This window comes from Prunus persica, chromosome G4 (genome assembly GCF_000346465.2).
Source record: "Prunus persica cultivar Lovell chromosome G4, Prunus_persica_NCBIv2, whole genome shotgun sequence".
Classification (NCBI taxonomy): domain Eukaryota; kingdom Viridiplantae; phylum Streptophyta; class Magnoliopsida; order Rosales; family Rosaceae; genus Prunus; species Prunus persica.
The window spans coordinates 3694022-3715767 of NC_034012.1; the positions used below are offsets into that span (position 1 = coordinate 3694022).

General features: G+C 37.0%; 6 protein-coding genes across 7 annotated transcripts; 5 read left to right on the forward strand and 1 right to left on the reverse strand.

Moving 5' to 3' along the window:
• Positions 1711–4015, forward strand: LOC18778513 (probable WRKY transcription factor 71). The gene is made up of 3 exons (XM_007214189.2): positions 1711–2328; positions 2445–2591; positions 2989–4015. Exons 1-3 carry the CDS (start codon positions 1871–1873, stop codon positions 3395–3397), a joined length of 1014 nt encoding a protein of 337 aa, XP_007214251.1. The 5' UTR covers positions 1711–1870; the 3' UTR covers positions 3398–4015.
• LOC18780982 (protein REDUCED WALL ACETYLATION 3) lies at positions 6220–12518 on the forward strand. The gene is made up of 17 exons (XM_007211353.2): positions 6220–6664; positions 6745–6804; positions 7500–7591; positions 8060–8197; positions 8291–8347; positions 8429–8501; positions 8910–9068; positions 9540–9689; positions 9788–10043; positions 10490–10605; positions 10691–10777; positions 10874–10962; positions 11109–11171; positions 11322–11378; positions 11553–11649; positions 11742–11900; positions 12051–12518. Exons 2-16 carry the CDS (start codon positions 6760–6762, stop codon positions 11895–11897), a joined length of 1635 nt encoding a protein of 544 aa, XP_007211415.1. The 5' UTR covers positions 6220–6664; positions 6745–6759; the 3' UTR covers positions 11898–11900; positions 12051–12518.
• Positions 13639–14811, forward strand: LOC18778218 (probable purine permease 9; the record flags this gene model as incomplete). Its single annotated transcript, XM_007213489.2, has 1 exon — positions 13639–14811. A coding segment is annotated over one exon (1173 nt), but the record flags the coding sequence as incomplete, so codon positions are not given.
• Positions 15389–17378, forward strand: LOC18780299 (probable purine permease 9). The gene is made up of 2 exons (XM_007211347.2): positions 15389–15758; positions 16164–17378. The coding sequence occupies exons 1-2, from the start codon at positions 15722–15724 to the stop codon at positions 17291–17293; spliced, it is 1167 nt and encodes a 388-aa protein (XP_007211409.1). The 5' UTR covers positions 15389–15721; the 3' UTR covers positions 17294–17378.
• On the forward strand, positions 17556–19811 carry LOC18778212 (probable purine permease 10). The gene is made up of 2 exons (XM_007214422.2): positions 17556–17812; positions 18143–19811. The coding sequence occupies exons 1-2, from the start codon at positions 17776–17778 to the stop codon at positions 19258–19260; spliced, it is 1155 nt and encodes a 384-aa protein (XP_007214484.2). The 5' UTR covers positions 17556–17775; the 3' UTR covers positions 19261–19811.
• On the reverse strand, positions 19110–21356 carry LOC18781214 (UDP-N-acetylglucosamine transferase subunit ALG14). Of its 2 annotated transcripts, XM_020562192.1 has the most exons (4): positions 20631–21356; positions 20466–20525; positions 20126–20328; positions 19110–19198 (listed from the first exon to the last, which is right to left on the reverse strand). In XM_020562192.1, exons 1-3 carry the CDS (start codon positions 21048–21050, stop codon positions 20152–20154), a joined length of 657 nt encoding a protein of 218 aa, XP_020417781.1. In that variant the 5' UTR covers positions 21051–21356; the 3' UTR covers positions 19110–19198; positions 20126–20151. The 2 variants fall into 2 exon arrangements, with proteins under 2 accessions (XP_020417781.1, XP_007212033.1); XM_007211971.2 differs by lacking the exon at positions 19110–19198 and having other exon boundaries at positions 19861–20328; positions 20631–21354.

Consider the following 21746-nt stretch of genomic DNA (forward strand, 5'->3'; position numbering starts at 1 on the left):
TACAAATGTAAATTGTTTTTTTCTTTTTGTTGTGGTTGGAAAATAAAATATATTTAAAATGCAGACCTAATTAAACACGTAATATATATATGTATTTAGCACGCACATTTGTTGTTCAAGTTTGAAAGAGTAGTCTATTCTGTCTATCGTGGTGGGTGTTTCTGGGCCTATCAATGGGGCAGCTACCAACTCACCATTAATGCATGGATGGTAACCAATACGTTCTATCCCCCAACCCAATTACACATCAACTAAAGTTGGTAACCACGTATTAACCCACATATATACCTTGTTAATCTGAATTAGATTTCATATCCGACGATGTTTGACAACGTAATTTAATTTCGAAACACGTTATGTATTTCATACGTTGTTATTCATTTTGAATATGAATATTTTAGGATAGACACGTTCCGTATTAAATCTACATAATGCTTTTTTTTTTCTTTCCCTTTGGGTGGACAAATCTACCTAATGTGCGTTATAATTTGTCTAAAAAGATTCATCAAGTGAATAGTACTGACTTTTCTCAAAAGTTAAAAAACACAAAAAGGAGAGCAAAAAACCATGACATAAAAATTTCCAAAATAAAAGCATATAATTGAGGAGGAGGAGAAGACAAGTCGCAGAAACGCAGAGAGAGAGAAAGAGAGAGAGAGAGAGAGAGAGAGAGAGAGAGAGAGAGAGAGAGGAAAGAGGAGAGAGGATAGGAGGAGGCTGGGTGACGTGAGTTTGGCATCAGCAGGACAAACAAGCACATGTTTGTAAAAGAAAGAAAGATGTGAAGATGAAGATGAAGAAGAAGAAGCAACCCTCCGATCCGAGTGGTACCACGTGCCCCCTCTGAATCGACTAGACTACGGTCAAATACCGGTGCCACTACTGCCATGTGTACGCCTAATATTCCAAACACTCTCTTCTTCCTTCCTTCCTTACAAACTTTCAACAATTGACCGCACATGGAAATTATACAAAACTCTACTTTTTGATCTTTGTATTTTTTTAAGGATATTTTCTACTGAGAGAGAGGGAGTGATAATATATTAAATACATAGATGTTCTCAATTGCTCCAAATTACTAGATATTTTTTTATATTTAGTAATAAAATCACATTATTGTTAGTATAGTAGGGTTATTTATTTATTTTAATTTAAGTAAATGTGAGTGATTATGTATAGCATGAGTAATATTCTCATCTCATATTTATATGTTTGGTAAATGCTTATATTGTTATATTATAAATATGAATCATATATTCAAGTGAGCATGAAGTTAATGAATTAGTCGAGCGGGGGGTTACCACAGCGGTTGTGGTCCTCCCCCTTCGTTTCTTGCTTGGCACCAAATTTCAGGATTTCTTTCCTCTCAATGTAAAAAAAAATAAAAAATAATTAATTATCCAAATTTACATTACAGTAATTTGACAATATATAAGTATATCAATGTCACGAATTAACAATGTTGGTCCATTAATGAGTCAAGAAATACGATGCCTGGAATATTATTACTTTATTTATGTAAAAAGTGGGAGTTGCAAAGGACTAGAGATGTTTCCATTTGAGGAGGCACTTTTTGGGTCCTCTCTCAATTTGAAGGTGTTTTGTCAACCTCCCTTCATAAAGCGATAGTAGCCAAGTCCATTCAAACTTAAAGGCTCACTCTCTTTCTCTTTCTCTCTCCAATATTATTTTTATATATAATGCTCAAATCATAATCTATACTCCAAACCAAAACCATATTTAGAGGGACAAATTTCCAAGTCTTGAAGCAAAGAGTCCTCCCCATCTCCATAATTTAATTCTTTGTCAAACCCTTCTTTCTTCTTCTTCCTCTTGTTCTTGTTCTTGTTGTTCTTCTTCTTCTACTTCCATGTCTGATCATGAACATAAAGATCTTTACTACCATGACCTATTTCAGTACGAAGATCATGAACACCTCAATGGCGGGATGATAAGCATCAATCACAACCAAAACTTGCAAGGGATTGAAGTTCCTTCATACATGAACAACACCAGCTTTGCAGAGTGTTTGAAAGGACCTATGGATTACAATACGCTCGCAACTGCTTTTGGCCTGGCTTCTTCAACGTCTGATGAAGTTATATTTTCCTCCGCTAATGAAGGAGATCAAAAGCCTGCTGAGCATATTCGATATTCAGGTGGTGTTGGCGATGGCGATGGTGGAGGTGGAGAAACTCCTTTGACACCAAACTCTTCGGTGTCGTCTTCTTCAGCTGAGGCCGGTGCCGAAGAGGACTCTGGTAAGAGTAAGAAAGACAGGCAACCAAAAGGGTCATCAGAAGATGGAGGAGATAGCTCGAAGAAAGTGTAAGTTTGAATTGAATACTTTCATAGTGTATCCAAATATATGTATATATGCTTGATCTAAATGGTGATGAATCTGATGAACATGTTTGATGTTGTATAATCAATCAAATCAACAGGATGAGCAAAGCAAAGAAGAAAGGAGAGAAAAAGCAAAGAGAGCCACGATTTGCCTTCATGACCAAGAGTGAGGTTGATCATCTAGAAGATGGATACAGATGGAGAAAATATGGGCAGAAGGCTGTGAAAAATAGTCCATATCCAAGGTACTATTAACTCATTGATTTGGATTGATATACAAAATGGGTTCATTTCTGTGTTTCCACTCAAAATAACCCACCAAGAAATAGTCCCTCAAACCGGAAACTAAATGTGAACAAGGTTTAAAGACTTGATTTGTTTTCACTAATATTTTTCTTTTAACCTCACCAAATTTTGTGCAAAAAGTCCTGCAAAAAGACATACGAACTGATTTCTAAAACCAAAAGGCTTGACTTTGGCATAAGATCTTCTATATATTATGTTCATAGTTCGCCAATTGTGAGTTTTAGGAGCTTAGCCCCGTTTGATTCATACCCAGAAGAGAAAAATGGAAAAAAATACAAAGTTTGATTTGGTCACGACTCTCTTTATAATTGTTGTTGTTGTTGTTGGGCATTGCAGAAGCTACTATCGATGTACGACACAAAAATGCGGGGTCAAGAAACGTGTAGAGAGGTCGTTCGAGGACCCATCCACTGTGATTACGACGTATGAAGGCCAACACAACCACCCACTCCCCGCAACTCTCAGAGGAAATGCTGCTGCTTCTTCTGCATTCTTCCCACATGCTGCTGCTGCCTTCAACTATGCGCCCATCACAGGATCTGCAGGTCCAAGCTCCAACTTTCATCAAGAACTCTTGTTTCAAATGCCCCACCACTACATGATCAATAATAACAATCAAGGGTCATCAAGAAGTGTTGTTGTTAACCCTCATCATCAGCAGCAGCATCAACTACCTCGTGCTGATCAGCATGGACTTCTGCAGGACTTGTTGTTTCCCTCCATGTTCCTCAAACAAGAGCCATAATTTGATTTCTCTCTCCTTATTTTGTAGATATAATTAATTATATACTATAGCCTCCTCTCATCACGATCATCTTGATCATCCTTGACTTGTTAGCTAGGTTGAAGACGCACTTTCACTTTTCTAATCATTTTAATTTCGTTTGGATTTGTGAGGCGACCGCTCATAGTTTTAGCAATAGAGCACTTATCTTACATACTTATCGTGAGAGAGAGAGAGTTCGACTCTTTCTTTGATCTCTCCATGTAAGGTTTGGACATTTCTGTAGTAAAAAAAAAGTCCATTGAAGATGCTCTATCTAGAGTGGGATTTTTTGTTTTTTTTGGGGGATGATTTGAATGTAATTTGCTAGCTCTCGAACTGCTACTAGTTATAGGGAAAATTTAGTGGGTTTCGTAAGATGAGTTTAAGATTGATGGTGGTTCGAGAGATCAACTAGTGCATGCTGCATGCAAAGAGGGATTTGCATGCTTAATTGCTTGTATTACTACAAGAGCAATGGCGCAACTGGTTTTTCTTATCTTCGGATATTAATGTAATGAAAGATCCTTGCATGCATGCAGCAGCAGCCTGGGATTTTCAATGAGTTCAATGCATATCTACTATGTAGTAGTTCTATTTTCTTGATTGGTTTTTTATTGTTATTTATTTTTAAAATGTGCTTCTGGTACCAAATTAAAGGCTTCCTAGCCTCTAGCCGATGGTCATCATGCTAAAAAAAAAAAAGAGAAAAAAAAAAAGAGGAAAGATTTGTTCATGTGACGAGGAAATGGGTCTTGAGGCCCAAATCAATGCCCCGATTCTTATTTTTTTTTTGTTTTTTTTTTGGCGCTCAAAACCCAATTCTACAAGTTGGTTCACTTGGGTTGGCTTTCGCCAGTGCAGCCTATCTAATGGGAATGGGATGCCATGATTTCATGATTGTAATAAATATCATACATGTTGATGCCTAAAAATGAACGAGCATTTTTCAGCCCAATTTGGTGATGTTGTGTCATCTTCGGCCATGTATTCTCTGCTCAGTCTGGTTAAGCATGCACCTTCTTTAGTCAAATCCGTAAGTTGGGTTGCCAAAGGCTCATCCATCATGCCAATGATTTGTACAAAGATAGGGATGTCGAAGACTTGCCCTACCGAAGATCATTTTATGGTCTCAGCGCTTTGATTGGATTTTGTGGGTTTCTTTGTAGGTTTCATGTTTCATGTATCATAATATAATTGACCGATCAAATATAGTATAAATAAAACATACTCATACCAATATAATACATGCACACAAAATTAAATTAATGTCTAAAATATTGGGTTTAATAAACAAAATAAAACTTAATATAACATTATAGCTTTTTAAAATAGTTTCATATCATCTTGGATCCCAAGTGTACAGTTTACGTTTTGAAATGTTTCCTTAGATCTACATGCATAATGCATTGCCAGTCTAAAAAATGTTGGTATTAAAAGGTGAGCCTAGAGAGATCTCTGCCGGAAGCATCACCAAGTAACTAAACAGTATATATACCACCTTTAAAAATTAATGTTTAATCAGCACTAAACATTTGCCAAAGTAGTTTTCGTCAACATCAGTGCTCAAGCGCTACCAACTGAGTATATCCTAGTGGAAAATGGTTTTAATTTACAGACCAATGGTCTCAAGTTCGAATTTCAATAACACCTTGATAGTGTATGTGTAAAAAACTTCCATCTCGTTGTAGTTTAGACTATCGATTGTATTTAAAAAAAAATACTCAAACACTAATAAACTAGTAAATTAATACAATTTAAACTCGTTTCTCGACAAAATATATTATATATAATAATGAAAGCTTATTCTAGCCGTCATTCTTAATTCATATTATTATCCTTGTAATTATATTTCTGTTTTATCGAAAAACAGAAGCTGATCCAGGTTGAATACCTCATAAAATTTAAGTAAATTTAGGTTTTACCCATAAAAAAACTTTCACTTTTGGAAAAAGCCAAAGCTTTTTCAAAAAAGACAGAAAAACCTCTCAACTTTCAAACCAAAGACATGCAAATGTAAAAGATTCCTTAGGAAATCAAAAAATAAATAAGGGCAATTTTGTCCATTTCGGCTTCTTTTAAAATTTTTCTCTCTCCTTTGGGCTTTTCCAAAGTCTCCCTAAAATTTACTTCAAGGTCCTGCAATAAAATTTCTAGTATTGGGACAGACATATATATTATTTTTTTTGTTTTTAAAGAATGCCAAAGCATATGTCTTTCTGTCAGGTTGTCAAGGTATGATTTACCAGAAAATGTCCAAGCATAAAGTTTGATTAGCATTAGGAAGCTAAGCTTAGTACAGCCAAAAATGGTTAAAGAAAAATGATTAGGTGGGTTTCTTAATATGCACATAATTATACCCAAAGTTTAAGCTGGTAATACAACCCACACCACCATTTTATTGTAAGAGATGAGAGAGAATTGGCTCTGCTTTGTTCTCACTCCAAACTCAGGTCATAATCTCAAGGGTCCATTGGTTCTTCAATTAATTAATTAATTAATTAATTATGGTTAATTAATCAATAATATTTCTGGTATAGTCGTGCCATACACTCCTTTCCAATCCCAATTATTAGTGCTTAATTACAAATGTTAATTATGACCACCATGTTAGCATTTTTCAATTTTCCATTCGAAACTCGTTGGAAGCACTTTGCAGTCAAGGACAAGTCGAATTCCGATCGAGATTAATTCCACACTTCGAGTATGATGACACTTTGTGGTATTTACCAAAGAAAAAAAACCAAATTCCTTTTAAAATGAGACATTTTAATGACAACCTTTGACTACATTTCTATTTCTTTGGGTTCCATTTCTGTTAAGAAATATAGTCAACGATATGGTCAACATGACTAATTACTAACTGGATTAAGAATTTGTTAAATTAGTCCTTAACAGTAAACAAACAAATCCCTCCACCTGAAATTAATTACCAAACTTTAACATGTTTTTAAAATTTTGTTAATTTTGTTTAAGTCACTCTCTCTCTCTCTCTCTCTTATGCTGTAAAGAAAAAGAAAAAGAAAACAAAAGGGCAACCACAATCAAACCACAACCACCACCATCAACAACCGCTGAGGAAAAACAAACTTAACTGAGAGGGACGTACCTTCCGACATTTTCCCTATTCTTCAAGCAACAGCCTGAAACGACCACGTTTTCTTCTTCTTCATCTTCGATCTTCAGCTAGGGTTTCGTATTTATCCCCAATGTTCGATAGAGTACTCACTCTCTGAACTCTTCAACTAGGTACTTTTTCTCTGCATCGATCTACGTTTCGTATTTCCCAATTCTACTACTTTTTGTTCATTTTCTTCTGGGTTTTGTAGTTTGGAGCCGATTTGATGGATCGGGAAATGGTGGACGCTGGCCCAGTTACGCCTGGACAGGTAGTTTAATTTGAATGAATGCCAGGGTATTCATTTTTTACGTAATTTGCTCTTCTGCTAAGACTGTTTCATTTGCTTAGATAGTTGCGTAATTTTGATAAAGATCTGTGAGTGTCCATGAACTACTGGTTTCTAATTTTTGTTAAACAATAAGAAATTTCTTTGGTTTTTAAGTTCTTGATCTAAAGAAAGATTGCTTTATTTTGTATTGCCATTGCCTTTTGTAGTGGTTAGTGGGATTATTGCATTTAGGTATTATAGCGGATCATTTTAAGTTAGCTCTGTTTATGAATTCATCCTGACGTGCCTCATCTTAGTATCAATTGGGTAGTAATGTTTAAATTAATGAGTTTTTGCTGTCTCAAAGTCTCACCGAAGATGTTTAAAGCACCAAAGATGTGAATTTTCTTTATGTTGAACTCCAAAACTTGAGACCGGTTAAGGTTTCTTGAGAAGAAATGCTTTTGAAGTTAATTTTCCCAATTTAAGAGCTAATTACATATGGTTAATTTATTGTTTCCCTCATTTTATCTACAAATCATATCCTCTGTGCTAATTGAAGAACACCAATGTAGTTCAGTGCTGCATCCCCTCCCTCCTTTTTTAAGTTCCTTTTCTATTTGCTCATTCATTCATTTTTTTTTTTCATGAATCGTCCTAACAAATTTACTGAAGCTTTCCATGTCATGCTTCAGGTGTCTTTTTTGCTTGGAATCATCCCAGTATTTGTCACATGGATATATTCGGAGTACTTAGAATATAAAAAATCTTCATCTCATCCTAAAGTGTAAGTTCGTTCACTGCAAACTGGAGATATGAATTGGTTGTTTTAGTTTAATTTTATTGGCATCAACTTGGATGTTTCCACTTACCTTCTATGGAAATATAAAAGATGGAGAAAAGCATCTCAATTTGTATTCACTTCTCTTATCTGATGCATGAATGTGGGCTTCCCTAGTTCACAATGGTATAGTTTGACTTTGAGGTAAGTGTGACATAGAGTGTTTATGTCTTTTACCTCCTCAGTTTTCAATCACAAGTAGCCCACCCAGGCCCAATGTAGAGTTTTTGTGGCCGGATATTATGGTACTTTTTGAACTAATTCTAGTACAGATATGTCAGATGAGTAGTAATAGTACTTTAGATTTGTGTTTGATTAGCAATGAGATACAAGGATTTTCAAAGATATGATATTTCCAGTCAATATTCTTTGATTCTGAACAATTAAGTTCATTTTTTGTTTTTTCAATTGTAGTCATTCAGATACTAATCTGGTTGAGTTGGGAGAGGAAACGATCAAGGAAGATGATCGGGCTGTTTTGCTGGAAGGAGGCCTTTCGAGATCAGCATCTACAAAGTTTAATAGTTCATCCATTAAAATAAACTTAATTAGGTTACTACCCATAATATACAGTATCTTCATTGAATTTTCATATTGATTACTATTGAAGGTCTTTCTCACGTTCCACTTCTCATGAATTTCTAGGTTTCTGACTATGGATGACTCTTTTTTACTTGAAAACAGAGCAACTCTTAGAGTGATGTAAGTAATTAGTACGCAACGTATCTTCTCAGGACCAAATTTCTTATTGTACAATTATATAATACTTGACATCAAATATAGGTCTGAGCTTGGGGCAATTCTGTTCTATTTCTACATATGTGACCGCACAAGTATACTGGGGTCTTCTACAAAGGTACATTTGTTCTGCTTCCCTAATGTATTCTTAATTACCTCTAGTTGCTTTGATTGAAATTAGAACAGGAATACTATTCCCATGATACTAAGTGTGTATGATCCCATAGAAGGTCCTAATCTATTAGCTTTTTTCCATATTGTCCTTTTCTGCCATAAGTGCCTTATTTCATTCACCTACACATCTTGCTCATCATTTCACGCCCTGGTACAATAAGATACTATTTTTAATATTGCTTCTATGTTTCTAAAGGAATTATTCAATTGAGTGAATCTTTATTGAGGAAAAATGTTAAGGATGGCAGTGTTACTATTGTCACGTGTTTAATGTCACCACATGCTGCTAAGCACAATAAGCAGGTTTTACTGTTGTAAACATTGATTACTTTTGTGGTTATTTTTTGAACAGAATTACAATCGGGATCTGTTCCTCTTTCTGTACCTTCTCCTCGTCATAGTTTCAGCAGTGACATCTTTGAAGAAACATACTGACAGATCAGCATTCTCTGGAAAATCTATACTTTACCTGAATCGGCATCAGACGGAGGAATGGAAAGGGTGGATGCAGGCAAGTACTCTTTTCCAAGTTCATAACTTGTAGGGAACATATATTTAGTTTGGGAAAGAATTGTATGCTCTGGTTACTTTTTCTCCATTTTTTCTTTAGGAGGGGAATTTTGAACTTGTACTCATGGTGAACTGCCACTATTATTTTCTTTCTACTCTTGGAGTGTGTGTATTGTGACACCATCCATGCTCATCTTGCTGGAACAAGCATATGCCATCCTTTGAATTTTTTTTTTTTTTTTTTTGGTTGTTAAATTTGGATGGTGTGAAGCTATTAATTTCATTTTATTCATTTAGAGTTAATCAGATCTCTGTTGGGAAAAACCTACATCAGTACACTTTAGTTTTCATTTCCGGTTGAACATCAGAATGCCAATGTATAGAGCTCAGTTCTCTTACTACATTGTTTGTAACAAGTAACTTATTTATGTACTATTATTATCAAAAATTCATTTCTTTTGCTTCTTGGCAGGTCCTATTTCTAATGTACCATTACTTTGCCGCAAGCGAGATTTACAATGCAATACGTGTCTTTATTGCTGCATATGTTTGGATGACTGGATTTGGAAACTTTTCCTACTACTACATTAGAAAGGATTTTAGCCTCGCCCGCTTTGCTCAGGTAAAATGCTGTTTCTGGGCAGTATCATCTCACAAGTTTCTTTGGGGAGTATTATGCCAATGATCTAAAATGCTTGTACTCTTTCTTGTACAATGCAGATGATGTGGCGGCTAAATTTTTTTGTGGCGTTTTGCTGTATTGTTCTTAACAACGACTATATGTTGTATTACATCTGTCCAATGCACACTCTGTACACTCTTATGGTGTATGGAGCCCTTGGCATCTTTAGCAAGTACAATGAGATCAGATCAGTGATGGCTGTAAAGATTCTAGGATGCTTTCTTGCGGTTATCTTGATTTGGGAAATACCTGGAGTTTTTGAAATATTCTTTCGTCCATTATCCTTCTTATTGGGTGAGTAACCCATTCAGCTTTCTGGTTTTGATTTATTATGTTTTTTACTGTTGTAAATTCAAACCAAAAGAAAAGAAAAAGAAAAAAACAGTGGGACAATTCAGGAACCTAGTTCATAATTCAGCCTTTCAGCATGGCTGTTCTTCTTACTCTAGGCAGACTTGTTAGAAATTTGTTTACACTCATCCTAGAGTCTTTATTTTATGCTATTCTTGGTAGGCTCATACTCGGACCTTTGACAAATACTTTCAGGTTAAGGGCTTAGGGTTTTTAGCCGAACAAAAAAATTACAATAGGTCTCAAGTTGATTTTAGATTTTTTATATAAAGAAGAAGAAAAAATAGGTTGATGTGGGATTCTTGAATTTTTTTATGCGGATGAATATCTACTGGTTCACACATGGCTTAAAACTTATCGTCTTTGTTTTGTATTTTTCTGTCCTGTAGGGTATACTGATCCTGCAAAACCAGATCTCCCTCGTCTGCATGAATGGCATTTTAGATCAGGACTTGATCGCTACATATGGATTATTGGAATGATATATGCCTATTATCATCCTAATGTAATCTCCTGAATATCTAGGTATCTGGTTGCTTTTGCTTTCTTGCTACTCCAACTACTGAAATTTTAAACATAATATATATTAGGTGGAGAAATGGATGGATAAATTGGAGGAATCTGATACCAAAAGGAGGGTCCCAATTAAAGCAGGAATATTTGCCGGTTCTGTGTTTGTAAGTTTCATGCTTTGTCTGGTAATTGTTATCTGCTTATTTAATGGCTAATGTTTTAATCTTGTAATGAGATCTCATGCTCATTATTTCTTTTAGGTTGGTTATCTGTGGTATGAATATATTTACAAGCTGGACAAGGTTTCATACAACAAGTTGCATCCCTACACATCATGGATTCCGATAACGTGCGTGTTTTAAGACTTTTGTTTCTATTTCAAATGAAAGGGAATGTTTTGTTGGGAGTTTTATCAGATGAAGTTCAATATTTGGTGAACTATATTTTTCAGTTCATTTTAGTGACTTATTTTTCACCTCTGCTTATTGATTTCAGTGTATATATATGTCTGCGGAACTTTACTCAGCAGTTGCGGGGTGTTTCTTTGACTCTCTTTGCGTATGTATTCTTAACTGAAAACTGTAATGAGTCAAAACCTGCAGTCCCCTTGCAGGGTTAATAATTGTTCAGTCCTAATTTTTTGCTTTTCATGTTTATGAATAGTTTTACTGATCATTTTGTGTGTACAATTTCACTTTGTATTGCTAGGTGGCTTGGCAAGATTACTTTGGAAACCTATATTTCACAGTTCCATATCTGGCTGAGGTATGTGACTTTACCCTTTTCTTTTCCTTATTATTCTTTAACTATGACCACTAAGTCATACATTTTGTAACCAGTGTATTAGTGTTTACAATTGCCTGTCAGTTCTGCTACTATTTACAAATTTTTCTTTTTTCATATGAAAATACATGAAAAAATTCCTATGTTCATGTACAGATCAAACACACCTAATGGACAGCCTAAGTGGCTTCTCTCTCTCATTCCAGAATATCCCTTGCTCAACTTCATGCTGACAACTGCCATCTATGTTTTGGTAAGGGAATTTTTATGCGACCCTTAAAAAGTTTGCAAGCCAACAATGCTTACAAGTGCTCACCTTTGCCTGCTGTTCTATTGGTTCTGTAGGTATCTCATCGGCTTTTCGAGTTAACTAATACGCTTAAGACAGTGTTTGTACCCACAAAAGACAACCAAAGGCTGCTTTATAATTTTCTTGCAGGGGCGGCCATTTTTACTTGTTTGTATTTCATCTCATTCATTCTTGTTCAGATACCTCATTGACCAGTAAGAACCCTTCTGCTTTATGCTGCTCACTCATTTGTTGTTGTTTCTTAGATGCTGTGCAGAGCTTTTGTGATTTAGCTTTATCGAGAAGTTTCAAAACTTGTCGGAGTCTTCATAGTTGCATATATTAATGGGTTTTTACTGTGACAGGCTTAACGAAGAAGACCCAAAAGAGGGTTATACAGATGTTTCCTGTTGAATGTGCAAATATAGAAAGAATTTAATAAGGGAGTTGGAAGATGTTGGTTGCAAATATAGCCTGCAAAGCTTGAGATTCCAACAGTTTTTCAAGGAGAAAGGCACTGTCCATTGCTGTGTGAAAGCTTGAACATGGATGTTAGATTTGCCTTTGGAAAGTTTGGCAGGCGGTGGCAGGAAGCAATAGAGAAAGGAATTCTTTTGAAATATAGATGATTGCCATGTATCTTCTTTTTCCTTTCCCACAGTTTTGTTAAATCATTGAAGAAAAAATGTAGATCCCTGTGACATAGATTTGTTGTTTGTTGTAAGTCAAGTTCAATATTCATGAGCAATGTGATCTTCTGTTATGTTTATTGTTAAAATGTTTCACACAAAAAATGTGCAGTGAATTGGAAATAAATAGTTGGGTTAAACGTACGGGTATCTTTTTGCCATATTTTCAGTTAGGTATTTCACACTTTCCATGAGCCCCCATATGAGCATCCAAATACAAAATGTGATTAGTTAGAACAAACCTAAAGATGTTACATCAATTCAAAACAGATGAATTTAGAGAAATTACACATCCATTTCCATTACAATATAGATATTTCTAAAATGCCCATCATAATTTCAACAAATATAGGATAAGGGTGGCAAGGGCATGTTCATAACTTGTCAGTGGCAAGATTGGTTGTTTATCCTTGTGCATCGAAATTACGAAGCCAATATAAATAGTTGATAGTTACAATTTCTTTTTTGAGCACCAAAAAATTGTCATATAAATTTGACAACTTGCATTGTTGAGAAGTAGAGTAAAACAAGAATGATAAAAGAGCATGGCCAACTATAATTGTCAATTGGAAAAACCCATGTATCTACTCCAAGGTTTCATTGCATTGCTTGCTTGTCTTACTTGTTTCTTCAATGCCCTGCTAAATGACACACCACACTCCACATTTCCATGCCCAAGTTTACATGTGAGTTAAAATAAGGCCTCTCTCTCTCTCTCTCTCTCCCCACCATTTGGTCAGTTTCTTCACCTCTGACATGGGAGAAGCTCAAGAACTGCAACTCAACATCATAGGTATGTCCCTTACTCATTTACTTACTAACTCTTTTTATTGATTTATTTTTAAGTGCAGCGAGTCTATTTCAATGTGATCTTATCAGAGTAATAGCAACTGATATGCATAAGTCAATCCAATTATCAAGTAGTAGATAGTTAGATAATTCCTAGGATGAAAATTTGATTAGGAAAAGAGTTGGCTAGAACAAGAATCCCAATTAAGTTTATCAATGAATTGAATGTAGTTTGGCTCTTCTTCTTTTAATGAATAACTTAATGAAGCAAGCATTACTTGCAATGTAAAGACATAAGGGGACATGACAGAGCTTTATGTGCAAACATAATTTCTCTCTGGGTTTTCCTGCAGATCAGATAGCTGATAATGCAATTTCTCTCTGGGTTTTCCTGCAGATCAGATAGCTGATAATGCATTGCAACACAAAAGTTACAAACAATTCAAAGCACTACACTACTAACTTCCAACATTGATCCTTGCATATCTGTTCACTTTTATCAGTCCAGGATTCACATGAAGCAAATCACCAAGGGTGCACAGATGTTCCTGAACAACCAATGCTTCCCCGGCGTAGAAATTTGAACTGGTGGCTTAGAATTTCCATTTATACACTGTTTGTCATCGCCGGCCAGTCAGCTGCAACACTTCTAGGAAGATTATACTATAACAAAGGTGGCAAAAGCAAATGTCTGGGAACACTAGTACAACTTGCTGGCTTCCCCATCCTCCTTCCCTACTATTGCATCCCAGCAAGCAGAAGAAACCCAACCACAAACATCACTACTAATAATATCCCATTGAAATCACCCTCTACCTTAATCCTTGCATCAATTTATGTCTCTCTTGGCCTTTTGGTAGCATTAGGCTGCTTCTTGTATTCTGTTGGCCTATCTCTCCTTCCTGTATCTACTTATTCTCTCATTTGTGCATCTCAACTAGTCTTCAATGCACTTTTCTCCTTCTTCCTCAACTCACAAAAGTTCACTCCCTACATTGTCAATTCTCTAGTTCTCCTCACCATCTCCTCCACCCTCCTTGTGTTCCAAGCCGGCGACTCTGCTGATGATCCAATTGGAGGCTCGAAAACAAAGTATGTGATTGGGTTTCTATGCACAGTTGGGGCATCAGCCGGATATGGATTAGTGCTTTCTCTAACACAGCTTGTCTTCAGAGAAGTTATAAGAAATGAGACATTTGCAGTGATCTTGGATATGATAGTGTATCAATCTCTAGTTGCAACCTGTGCTGTCTTGGTGGGACTTTTCGCCAGTGGAGAGTGGAGAGGTTTAAGGAAAGAGATGGAGGGGTTTGAATTAGGGAAGTTATCTTATGTCATGAACTTGACATGGTCAGCTATAATATGGCAGCTCTATGCTATTGGTGCAGTAGGGTTGATTTTTGAGGCCTCTTCTCTCTTCTCCAATGCCATAAGTGTTGTGGGTTTGCCTGTTGTTCCAGTTCTAGCTGTGATCTTCTTCCATGACAAAATGGATGGGATTAAGGCAATGGCCATGGTTTTGGGCATTTGGGGCTTTATTTCATATGTTTATCAGCTCTACCTTGATGACCGCAAGTCCAAGACACAGAGAAACAATGCCACTGGTGAAGTTTCTAAAGCTTTCCCACAGGAGAACATCAACGGTTAGACAGGCTTGTTTATATCAAGTATAACATTCAAGAATCCAAGACCTAAAGAAAACAAATTTCAAAAGCTAAACAGATGCCCAAGTATAGCATTAGACGTGATTTATGTGGCATCTTATAAGTGCCATCCTTGTGCAGGGAACATGCTAATTTTCTCAATATCGTTCCAATTTTATCGGATATCCTTGAAGGGACAAGGATTGTTATAGTAATTTAAATTAAACTCAATCTACACAATTGTGCATAATTTTAACAGTTTGATCGGGATAGTAACTTTTGGAAATAGGAACATGATTAATTAACTTTACTAGTACCAGGGACAGGCCAAATTTACAGAGCTTGACATTTTGACAGCTTTCAAAAAGGAGAAAAATGTACAACCACAGCACTACCTTATCAACACTGAAACTTCAGATTGTAATGAAGATGATGATGGGCCATGCAGAGTTGGCTTCTGCTGTGCCACGTATATAAATGTGTTGATAAACAAACAACTCGTGGGGCCCATAAAATGAGGCGTGGGTGGCCATCTTCTTCTTCAATGATCTCTAAGTCGTCAGCCGCCTGAGAAGAGGTCGAGTTGCATATCAAACAAAGAGAAGTAATCAAAATTTAGCCTGTCTTATTCATGATATGATATTATTGTTGCAACTTGCAGTTTTTGGAGAACACAATATATAAAGCAAGCAATAATAGAACGGCAAGTGGCAATGGCCTATTAGAACTTTGAATTGAAAATATCCATGTTTCTGTCTATATCTACTGCAAAATTGCATGCATGTCTTTAAATGTTTCTTCAATCCCATGCTGGTTGGTCGACACCAGTCAACATGTTACATTTAGATTAATCCAATAATATTTTCATGTGAATTGAAGCAAGACCTCTCTCGCTCTCTCTCTTGATTTTTTGATATGGGAGAAGCACAAGAACTGCAGCTCAGCATCATGGGTATGTCAAATTCATTTACTCACAGGCTTTGGCCAATTTGTTTTTAGTGCAGTAAGTTTACTTCTATGTGATCTTATCAGAGAATAGCAAGTTAGCACCTGATATATGCTTAAGTCAATCTACTTGTTGATGCTCAGAAGTGAATTCTGTTCTTGTGAGTTATGAGTCATAAAAATTACAAGAGGGGGTTGGAGGGAGAACTCTGAAAAATCCCAACTTTTATTTATTTATTATCATAATCATAGTATTGCAAGTGAGAAACTTTGTGACAGAATTTGATGTTCAAAAACATCTAAAACTCTCTGGGCACTGCAACACTGAAGTTACAAATAAAGCACCACTTCAGTAAAATGACTCAATTTCAAAGATTAACTCATAAGTTCCTTATAACATCTGTTCTTATAGCTCAGGAAGCAAATGAAGCAAGCTCACCAGGGCATACAAATGTTCCCAACCGGTCACTGCTTCCTCGGCGCAGAAGTTTCAACTGGTGGCTTAGAGTGGCCATTTATGCATTCCTTGTCATCGCTGGCCAGTCAGTTGCAACACTCTTGGGAAGATTGTACTTCGACAAAGGCGGTGACAGCAAATGGCTGGCAACAGTGGTACAACTTTGTGGCTTTCCTGTCCTGCTGCCCTACTATTGCATCCCAGCAGCAAGCAGAAATCCAATCACAAAAAATAGTACTGTCCAATTCAAACCACAGTCCACCTTAATCCTTGCATCAGTATATGGCTGTATTGGCCTCTTAGGAGCATTGGACTGCTACTTGTATTCTGTAGGCCTAGCTTACCTTCCTGTGTCTACTTATTCCCTCATTTGTGCATCCCAATTGGCCTTCAATGCACTTTTCTCCTTCCTCCTCAACTCACAAAAGTTCACTCCCTACATTGTCAATTCTCTAGTTCTCCTCACCATCTCCTCCACCCTCCTCGTGTTTCAAGGCGACTCTGGGGATGACCCTAGTGGAGGATCGAAAACAAAGTATGCAATCGGGTTCATATGCACCGTTGGGGCATCAGCCGGATATGGATTGGTGCTTTCCCTAACACAACTTGCCTTCAAAAGGGTTATAAGAAAGGAGACATTTAGAGTGGTCATGGATATGATAGTGTATGAATCTCTACTTGCAACCTGTGTCATCATGGTCGGGCTTTTCGCTAGCGGAGAGTGGAAGGGTTTGAAGAAAGAGATGGGGATGTACAAACTAGGGACGGTATCCTATGTTATGAATTTGGTATGGACAGCTATAACATGGCAGCTTTTTAATATTGGCGCAATAGGCTTGATTTTGGAGGCCTCTTCCCTCTTCTCCAATGCCATAAGTGCTATGGGTTTGCCTGTTGTTCCAGTTCTAGCTGTGATCTTCTTCCACGACAAAATGGATGGAATTAAGGCAATGGCCATGATTTTGGCCATTTGGGGCTTTATTTCTTATGCTTATCAGCACTACCTTGATGATCGTAAGTCCAAGAATGAGAACAAAAATGTCAATGGTGAAGTTTCTAAAGCTTCATCACTGGAAAAAAATTAATGGTTGAATAGATTGGCTTCTGTATATCATCAATCCAAGTCTAGTTTTATGCAAAAGAAGAATTACAAGCTTTCCCCTTAGTTAACTACAGGTCGTTCTTAATTATATGTTGACTGGTTTGTGACATATAGATGCCCTTATTCTGATTAAAGAAAACATCATTTTCTAATTGAATGTTCTTTCCAAGTGCCTGAAACATGTTTTAAATCGTACCAGTCTGGCCATACAAAGAATAATGATTATGATGCAGCCCATATGCTTTCCCAAATATGTTGAAAATGGTGCAGTAACGTGTTAATTGTGGACCAAGGCCTCAAATCACTGAAACTGGACACCTATCACCTGCAAAACTTGCAGGCCATTCATATTGCAAAGGAGCTCTTCTTCTTCTTCTTCTTCTTCTTCTTCTCTCTCTCTCTCTCTCTCTCTCTCTCTCTCTCTCTCTCTCTGCTGTATAACTTTTAAGATTCTTCACCTCTGAAATGGGAAAGGCTCAAGATCTGCAACCCCACATCATAGGTAAGCCAGATTTCTATTTGCACAAAGATTTTCAGATTTGTTTGTTGCTTCCCTAAATAAATTCGGAAAAGCATTTTCATGGATCTTTTTTCCTTTTAATTTATGAACTCAATAAGACTATAGAATTGTACTCTTCTTACTCTTCTTACTGTATGTTTGAGTGAATGTAATAGAAACCTGTAGACAGCCTATTACATTGAAAATAAATGAAGAAAAAACACTCTACAGATTTTATTTCATCCGCTGTTAAAGGAAATGGTGAATTTATTGATGAACTAACTCATAGATGAAGCTGCCCCCATCGTAATTCAAATATATGTTTCATAACAGTTAAAGGAGGTGAAGAAGTTAATACACTTGAGTTTGAGAAAATCACCCACCAAGCAACAATATCTCATCTCAAAGATTTTACATGGTGGGTTCGTATGGCCATCTATACATTCTTTGTCTTCTCTGGCCAATCAGCAGCTATACTCTTGGGACGACTGTACTATAACAAAGGTGGCAAAAACTTATGGATGGCAACCCTGGTGCAATTCATAGGGTTCCCAATCCTAATCCCTTACCACTGCATCTTATCATCCAAAAAGATTGCCCTCGACCGCAATGTGAACCAGCCAGATGCCTCGGCACTTGCATTCATGTATCTTTCTTTTGGTGTGTTACTAGCAGCAGACAGCTTTCTGTATTCTATAGGTCTATTGTACCTTCCAGTTTCTACCTTTTCGCTGATTTGTGCATCCCAGTTGGCCTTCAATGCTTTCTTCTCTTTCTGCCTTAATGCACAGAAGTTCACCCCTTGTATAGTCAACTCTTTAGTCATTCTCACCATCTCCTCCACCTTGCTTGTGTTTCACCCCAACTCGGTAAACCTCACTGGAATCTCCAAAGAGAAGTATACAGTCGGAGTCATTTGCACGGTTGGTGCATCTGCTGGGTACGGTTTGATGTTTTCCCTCACACAGTTCTCCTTCGAAAAGGTTCTAAAATCGCAAACATTTGTAACAGTCTTAGAAATGATAATCTATGAGTCGCTCGTAGCAACCTGTGCTACCCTAGTGGGACTTTTCATCAGTGAAGAATGGCAGGGTTTAAAGAGAGAGATGGAGGAGTTTGAGCTGGGGAGGTCATCCTATTTTCTGACTTTGATTTGTACCGCAACGGCATGGCAAACCTTCAACATTGGCGCAATAGGACTGATTTTTGAGGTGTCTTCCTTATTCTCCAATGTTATAAGTGCTTCTGGCTTGCCCCTTGTTCCAGTTCTAGCTGTAATCTTCTTCAAGGAAAATATGGACGGAATAAAGGTGATTGCCACGGTATTGGCTCTCTGGGGCTTCGCTTCATATCTCTATCAGCACTATCTCGATGATTTAGAGTCCAAGGCTGAAATTAAACATGTAAAAGAAATTTCAATGATTCCTTTACTGAAAGAGGACAACTTTTGAGGTGATTGTAAGACCAACAACTGAAGATCCATTAACAAAGGAGAGAAACATCTTATGAGCACAAACACTGCTGATTCTTCTAATCCCCTGTTTTTATTACAAGACGGCAACATTTCACCTATACCTTTTTACTGCATCATCAATCAGTAAAAGTTCTAGCCATCTTATTTCTCTCTGAGGTTGTGAAATAATCCGAACTTGTGTTCATCAACTTCAAGGAATTATTTAAGATTGACTACAGTTGCAGTTTTTCTTTTGTCCTACAGTAGTTACCCCATTTTTTTCTTTCATACTTAAATTCAGAGAACTAAATCAGATGTAATTAATCCAGGGCTTTTGTTACAATTATATCAATCCAAATGTGCAAACTTGGCCAAAACTGACTGATTACTACTCTGTTCTTTTTCCCCAGCTAAGCCCCACATGCTGGATTTACGCATTAGAACTATGGCTTCAATATGTTAGTACATCATAAAAGGTCAACATTTTAAAAGATTACCAGTGCCAAATACTATGGAAGTGTTAACCCAAATGGAGAAAGACCACAGAACCTAAAAGGTAAAGACGTAATGCCTAGCTTTAACAAATGACAATGCCATCACAGTTAAATTATTCTTCTTAATATCAAAGTTGAAGCTAGTTGTTGTGCATAAGTTTTGATCTCTGACATTCCCCAAAAAGTATTCATATAGATTAAGCAATGAACTTTACATCAGTTGAATAGTTCCGAATTGTCTGATCCAATCCTCATTGGTGGGATCAGAGCACACTTTTCCTCACTCAAGAAGTATAACATGTTGTTGAAACTTAAGAAATGCACATTACATTGCAAAAACTTGGAGGTTAACTGTTAAAGTGAGAGTACCCATGCCAGGAGCAGAACTGAACCAACTACATGAGGCAACCGACATAGTGAGCTCGAGGATACTTCCTCTGTAGCTGGGGCCATTGCACAAAGAACTGATCCGCAATGTGAAACTTGTAAAGCAGCAAGCCACTTAAGGAGAGCCTTTGCACTCTTGCTATGCTCTCAACATAAAACACAGATGACCATCTAATCCCCACAATCTGCATTATTCCAATATCACCTCATGAATCAAAAAGTTTCCAAATTTATCACATCACAGTATTAAAAGGGCAATCAATCACCCAAGAAAGAAAAGAGAAAAAAAAAACAAAAGGGTCTAAAAGAATTGCATCCAGACCTTAAACAAGAATGCAATTACACAAAGTGGAACACAAGTCCCAGGCCCGTTGCATAGAATCTGCAATTAAAAAATGGTTGATCATGAATGATTTGATTTCAAAATTTCCAAAGTCACATATCAATAGAAATGAATAGGAAATAAGGAAGAAAACACCAAAATTACCACTTGGGGTCTGATTCTGAGCACAAGCCAGAACCCATGAGCCAAAGCAATCAAAGTAGTCCAAACAGAGGTGATATAAGACTGACCCACTTCCCTACTTCGGTAGATCTGCATGAACTGTGAGCTTGAAGTCTCTTCGAGCAGGCGAGCTTTCTGGAGGCTCATGTTGTCAGTGGCAGCAGCAATGTAGAACCTGGGGGCAAATCTGTCCTTTTGCAGCACGGACAAGAGGTTGATCATCTCTGCAGTGTGACCCCCTGAGCCTAAAACGATGAGGGTGCTGAGGGGTTGCTGTGGAGCCGAGCCTTTCGAGCTTCTGGGTTTGAGGGGTTTGCCGGTTCGGTGCAAAACGTAGAGCAGACGGGCCACGATCAACGTTGTGGTGACGATTATCAGAGCAATTGCGACGGTGCAGGCCATAATTGGGAAATCGAAAAGCCTTTTGCTTCCGTCAAAGGTGAGGACTTCGGGGGAAAATGGAAGCGATTGAAAAGAAGTGAAGGAACAAAAACGAATTTTCGGTTTATTCCCGGGGAAAGTAGAAAGTACAACTTTGCTTCGTGTCTATCGAAATAAGATATAAGTGTGTTCGAAAAATCGGCCTAGGCGGGTCGGGTTTTTTTTTTTTGGAAAACAAATTTGGAGAAAAAATTGAAAATCTGTCTCCCTTAAGCACTTCCACTCCATTGTGACATAGTAAATAGCAAAGCAAATACTATGTACATGAATATTGACTACCCTAGCAATTTACATGAATAGTGCTTAATAGAAAAGAGCTTTTGTCTTGAAAACTAGTAGTTTCAGATTCAAATCCCTATGATATCTTGATAGTGTGTGTGAGAAATCTCATCTCCTTGTAATTTAGACTATTGCGTGTATTATAAAAAACAAAAAGAACCATTGATTAAAAACTTGAAAACAAAGGATTGCTTGTCAATTTATAGATAATTAATTAAATAAACAAATTCCAGTTATTTTTCTCGAGTTTCAATATCTTGTTGATATTTCAGTGTTTCAAATCACGGCTGGAAATTTTCTTGCTATGCATATGTTCTGAAGACTTGCTTGTCAAGTCCTTGAGATGCAGCTGCAGATTTCTTCAAACACTGCTTAAAA

Excerpts from the sequence above, each read along its gene's own strand:
- LOC18778513 (XM_007214189.2), top strand. The coding sequence starts at position 1,871 with ATGTCTGATCATGAACATAAAGATCTTTACTACCATGACCTATTTCAG. Across the intron at positions 2,329-2,444 it reads GGAGATAGCTCGAAGAAAGT|GATGAGCAAAGCAAAGAAGA; the intron begins GTAAGTTTGAAT and ends TCAAATCAACAG. Across the intron at positions 2,592-2,988 it reads AAAAATAGTCCATATCCAAG|AAGCTACTATCGATGTACGA; the intron begins GTACTATTAACT and ends TGGGCATTGCAG.
- LOC18780982 (XM_007211353.2), top strand. The coding sequence starts at position 6,760 with ATGGATCGGGAAATGGTGGACGCTGGCCCAGTTACGCCTGGACAG. Across the intron at positions 6,805-7,499 it reads GCCCAGTTACGCCTGGACAG|GTGTCTTTTTTGCTTGGAAT; the intron begins GTAGTTTAATTT and ends GTCATGCTTCAG. Across the intron at positions 10,044-10,489 it reads TCCATTATCCTTCTTATTGG|GGTATACTGATCCTGCAAAA; the intron begins GTGAGTAACCCA and ends TCTGTCCTGTAG.
- LOC18780299 (XM_007211347.2), top strand. The coding sequence starts at position 15,722 with ATGGGAGAAGCACAAGAACTGCAGCTCAGCATCATGG. Across the intron at positions 15,759-16,163 it reads ACTGCAGCTCAGCATCATGG|CTCAGGAAGCAAATGAAGCA; the intron begins GTATGTCAAATT and ends CTGTTCTTATAG.
- LOC18778212 (XM_007214422.2), top strand. The coding sequence starts at position 17,776 with ATGGGAAAGGCTCAAGATCTGCAACCCCACATCATAG. Across the intron at positions 17,813-18,142 it reads TCTGCAACCCCACATCATAG|TTAAAGGAGGTGAAGAAGTT; the intron begins GTAAGCCAGATT and ends GTTTCATAACAG.
- LOC18781214 (XM_020562192.1), bottom strand. The coding sequence starts at position 21,050 with ATGGCCTGCACCGTCGCAATTGCTCTGATAATCGTCACCACAACGTTG. Across the intron at positions 20,526-20,630 it reads TCAGAATCAGACCCCAAGTG|ATTCTATGCAACGGGCCTGG; the intron begins GTAATTTTGGTG and ends TTTTAATTGCAG. Across the intron at positions 20,329-20,465 it reads TAATTGCATTCTTGTTTAAG|ATTGTGGGGATTAGATGGTC; the intron begins GTCTGGATGCAA and ends GGAATAATGCAG.